Source organism: Octopus bimaculoides, chromosome 15 (assembly GCF_001194135.2).
Source record: "Octopus bimaculoides isolate UCB-OBI-ISO-001 chromosome 15, ASM119413v2, whole genome shotgun sequence".
In the NCBI taxonomy this organism is placed as follows: Eukaryota; Metazoa; Mollusca; class Cephalopoda; order Octopoda; family Octopodidae; genus Octopus; species Octopus bimaculoides.
In genome coordinates this window covers 27,921,557-27,926,821 of record NC_068995.1, presented here as the reverse complement: position 1 = coordinate 27,926,821, position 5,265 = coordinate 27,921,557, and the positions used below count along the sequence as shown (strand labels likewise).

At 36.5% G+C, this 5,265-nt stretch overlaps 1 protein-coding gene across 1 annotated transcript in view; it reads right to left on the bottom strand.

Moving 5' to 3' along the window:
• LOC106881660 (nuclear pore complex protein Nup205) overlaps positions 1-5,265 on the bottom strand; it is a 331,146-nt gene that overhangs the window by 81,792 nt on the left and 244,089 nt on the right. Inside the window, exons 28-30 of the mRNA XM_052973459.1 lie at positions 4,516-4,747; positions 3,848-3,946; positions 3,474-3,631 (exon numbers count right to left, since the gene is read on the bottom strand). Of these exons, the coding sequence (XP_052829419.1) occupies positions 3,474-3,631; positions 3,848-3,946; positions 4,516-4,747 (489 nt within the window). The remainder of the gene's footprint in view (positions 1-3,473; positions 3,632-3,847; positions 3,947-4,515; positions 4,748-5,265) is intronic.

The window sequence follows — 5,265 nt, the reverse complement described above, 5'->3', positions numbered from 1 at the left end:
GTAGGGTTTTCGAGCGAGATCGTTGCCAGTGCCCCTAGACTGGCTCTTGTGCGGGTGGCATATAAAAGACACCATTTCGAGCGTGGCCGTTTTCGTGCGGGTGACACGTAAAAGCACCCACTACACTCTCTGAGTGGTTGGCGTTAGGAAGGGCATCCAGCTGTAGAAACTCTGCCAAATTAGATTGGAGCCTGGTGTAGCCATCCGGTTGCACCAGTCCTCAGTCAAATCGTCCAACCCATGCTAGCATGGAAAGCGGACGTTAAACGATGATGATGATGATGATGGTGTACAAAATATCTTTTTGCTTCTGTCTTTACATTTAAGATAGGTCAAAGTAGCCTATAGAACATCTGGTTCTAGGAAACACTTGGTAATCACTAAAATCAAAATGTTAAACAGTTAATCTGTAGAGCATCACAATAAAGGTATTGCAGTAATTTTTTGTGTTCCTTTAAATCCTAGATATAAATCTCACTGGGACATATACATATATCTATGGCCTTCAATTGTCATTAATGACCATGGATGAAGGTCTTAGTTGTCTACCACACTGGAAGCATTGTCTGTAACTGAACAGACATTCAAATGTGTGAATGGCAGTTGTTGCCACACATGTAGGATGTGTGTTTGAGCTGTGGTGCTCTTTTCTGTGGATTCACCTTTCTTTTGCTACATTCATCAGTCTCTCCAGTAAAGGGTGTTTGATAGGACCCAAATCTGAACAGTACTGTCTGGAGGAACGGTTGTTGCCCATGCAGTATGTCCCATCTATCCATGTCACTGATGGATCCAGATGAAGAGCAAGGTAATTACAATTTGGATCAATGTCATCACTGAAGTTACCAGAATGAGGTTGTATACAATGTCAAACTGTGACAGGGACTTTTCCACAGGGCTTACACCCAAAGCCTTTCTCATGGCTGGGTATAGCCACAAAGTAGTGGAGGTTTGGAATCAAGGTTTTCTTCTCCCAGAGCCCAACATGCACCATTACCTGACTAATACACCTCTATCTCTTCAACTGACTAGCTAATTGGCCAATAATTGACTCCACCAGGTCTTCTCTGGAGCACAATGAACCAGCGAACAACAGTTGTTGAAAAGTGGTTCCACACTCCTCAAAACCCTGGAACTCCCAAACCAGGCCCTCAATACTGGATGCAGTTTAAAATCATACTGTCATACCCATAACCGAATATATATATATATATATATATATATATATATATACACTCTGAGTGGTTGGCGTTAGGAAGGGCATCCAGCTGTAGAAACTCTGCCAAATTGGATTGGAGCCTGGTGTAGCCATCCGGTTGCACCAATCCTCAGTCAAATCGTCCAACCCATGCTAGCATGGAAAGCGGACGTTTAAACGATGATGATGATGATGATGATGATATATATATACAGGAGTTGGACAAAATAATGGAAACACCTAGCATCATAGCATCATAATTTTTAACTATCTATAAAACTGTCAAAAGCTTGTTTATTTTTATGTTTTTTTTATTTATTTATTATTAGTGTTGCTTAATACGTTTTGCTAAAATTGCTGTTTCTTTTCAGATATCACCAGAAAAAGGTAATTAAAATTCATTAAAATGACAGATCTATCAGACTTTCAAAGAGGTCAAATTGTTGGTGCTCGTATGACAGGCGCTAGTGTAACACAAACAGCTGAAATGTTTGGTGTATCAAGAAGTACTGTCTCGAAAGTAATTAAAAATGTGATACTTCATGTGAAACAACCTAATATTTAGGAGTGGGAGTAAGGTGGATTTACTAAGATAGAAGAAGAGAGGAGGAGGAGGAAGAAAAAGTTACTAGTCATTAGGGGCACATTGTAGTTGGAGGTAAATCGGTGGTATACTACTTAACAGTAAAACCATATATTTGCATATCCACACACATGCACTTATGTTCTCTATACACCTGTAGTATAATATAGGTGTGTATGCACATGTACATGCCTGCGTATTCTCATGCGCAGGGAAGAAGATGTAAGGATATCACGGGGTTAAGAAAATATAAAGGTAGCTAAAAAAGTTGTGTTATAAATATATAGAACATCAAGTTAGGATGAGAATGCAGGAGGAATAGTTAGGGAATAATTGAGGAGGGCACCTTAAGAATGTGTTACATAACTTGTGTTTACAATTAAGAATTAGGTTGCTCCATTCATTCAGGCAATGGTCACTCTTGTTAATTTCAATGTATGTGTATTTCAAGGAGAGGATTTAAAATAAATAAATAAAAAAGGATGTGTAAATGCAATTTGAGTCCAAGCATGGATTTTACTAAGAAGTCACAATGGGTACACTGATGGTTTTGATTTTGCTTGGGATTGGGTAAATGTGTCTGTTCATTGCAAGATATAATTCTTTTATTGTTTCTTCAACTCAAATTGTTTTGATGCATCATGACATATTTTACACCATGCAGATCCGTCTAAGCAATGACTTTCCCAGCTGCAGAGATTTTAGTGATTGCTTATCTTACATGTACATAGAATTGGACTGGATTTGAACTGGGAATAAACCATTAGTTTTAGAAAAGATTTAGGTTAAGATAGGACATTTAGTTTAGGTTAGAACAAAATTAGTTTAGCATATCTCTGATGATACTGCCACTGATAAATGTACATGCACTGGTACAATGGATAAGAGCTATGAGAACAGGAAACAAAGTGTAATTATAAATATAAAAAAGTGCTTCATCATTGTCATTGACTTGTTCACACACTTCAACAATTCTTTGAAGATGTCCTTGGTCAGGAATCTTTTCAGAATGCACAAAGGAATTAATGTAGCACCAGAAGAAAAAGTTCATGTGGTACCCATTCAATTGGCCTGCAATGCCCAAGCCATCTCCCTGGAAAATGTTCATTCAGAAAACCACAAACCTGTAATGCATAATGGGGTGGAGCCCTATCCTGCTGAAACCAGACAGGATTTCGCCTTCCAAGTGAATGCATGTGAGGCATCACCTAGTTGCCAAGCATGTCCAGATATGAATCACCTGTCACAGAGCCCTCAAAATAAAATGGTCCAATTACTTGATTGTACCAAATCTTACACCACACCATTACCATGCTCTCACCTTGTTGATTATCTGCCCTCATCCAATGAGGATTGGTTTGTAAGTAATATGAGCAGATGTGAAAAGCTATAAAAAAAGGACAATGTTAGCAATTTCACATATTGCAGGATGGTGCGTGACTTTATGGCCACCCTGTAATATAGAAACTACACCTTCAGTGCAGATATAGCTGTAAGTACAGGCATATGCAGGTGTGAGATATTAAGATATATAAATTTGATAAGGTCGTCCAATGAGTTCATTCATAAACTAAAAACAACACATACTTTCAATTTGTTTCTGTGATATAAGAAAGGCAATGTTGATTTATCTCTCAAATCAAAAATAATCTTAGCTCTTATAAAAAAATGAACAAAAAAATGTCTACTTACTCTTCCTACATTATGTCCATCACATATATCTTTGCAGATTATTTCTAGTAAGGAATCACCATATGATAAAATAATTGACAAATTCTCTTTGGATAAATTGTCAAATTCTCCTTCACCTGAAGCAACCAATACTTGGGTAACACCCAAAACCTCTGTTTCTGTAAAGAGCCATATAAACAAGTTACAACATCTATTTCTGCAGTTACCTCTATAAAAAGCTAATAACATAAACATACAAAGATATTTTGACATTCTATAATGAAAATGATATCTGAGGGGGAACTTTGATTTGTATCATGCATATGCATTCAGATAATTAAGCTGTTGACTCTATGATGTTAAACTATATCAGTAACAAAAAGTATTCAACAAACCTGAAGACAACCAACTAGGTAGGGTAGATTTTTGTGCAATCTGAAGATAATAAAGAAGGGAACCATATAAATATGTTCGCACTTTCTGCTGACTCCCACCTATATCAAAATAAGCAAAAAATTAATTGAAATTAGTAAAACTCAAAATAGAATATTACCCTAAAATACTTTGTTAATTTGAAAAAGCTATTTGAACAACTCTGTTGGCACCTCTCAAGATGATAATAAGATATATAAGCAATGGATAAGTTAACAACAGGTGCAGGCATGGCTGTGTGGTAAGAAGCTTGCTTCCCAACCACACAGTTCCAGGTTTAGTCCACTGTGTGGCACCTTGGGCAAGTGTCTTCTAATATAGCCTTGAGTTGCTCAAAGGCTTGTGAGTGGATTTGGTAGATGGAAACTGAAAGAAGCCTGTTGTATATATTTATGTCATTGTGCCTGTGTTAGTCCCCACCACCATCACTTGACAACTGATGTTGGTGTGTTTACTGCAATTTAATGGTTTGACAAAAGAGACTGATAGAATAAGAACTAGGCTTACAAAGAATAAGTCCTGGAGTCAATTTCTGCAACTAAAACCATTTAAGGCAGTGCTCCAGCATGGCCACTGTCAAATAACTGAAACAAGTAAAAGAATGAAATGACAAGAAACTCTGTCAACTTACAAGACTTCTGTATGTAATCTAGTAGGCCTTTCAAAACAATATGTAGTGAAGTTGCAAACAGAGTACGAGTTCCAATCTTTGATGAAGGTGTTAGAGAATGATTTTGTTGTAGCTCTTCATGACTAGTAAGGAATTCTGAAGCTGAAAAACATCTCCTTAAATTGGCCATCACCACTAGGATAACTCCAGCAACAGGTGCAGTAAGTTCTTGCAGTGCATCATTATCTGCTACCTGTGTGATCAAACAAGGGCAAAAATAATTTTATAGTAGTATATAACCAAACAATAACTTTGCAATTCATGCTACTTGGAATCTTTACACTCTTGTATATCCAAACATTTTATAAAAAAGACAAAATTGACAGGACACGTACAGAATAAAACTGAAGAGATCAACACTACAAATATTTATCTAAAATCGAACTATTATAAAAGACTGCATAGATAGTTTTGTTAAAAGTGATATGTTTCACAAAGAATATATTGAAATTTTTTTTTAAAACTTTACTACATGACTTAAACTGAGAAAATAAGATTACTAGTGGCCCAAGTTGATCAATGTACAGCTCTCACCAACTACTCATCTATCCCTAGTTTCTGCATTGACCACCAGATAGAGGAGTGGGGAACCCTGTCAAAGGCTTTCTCTACATCAACAAAATTTCATACACAGAAACAATAAAGAAGTCCATCATATGTGTGCAGACATATATATATATATATATATATATATATATATATATATATATA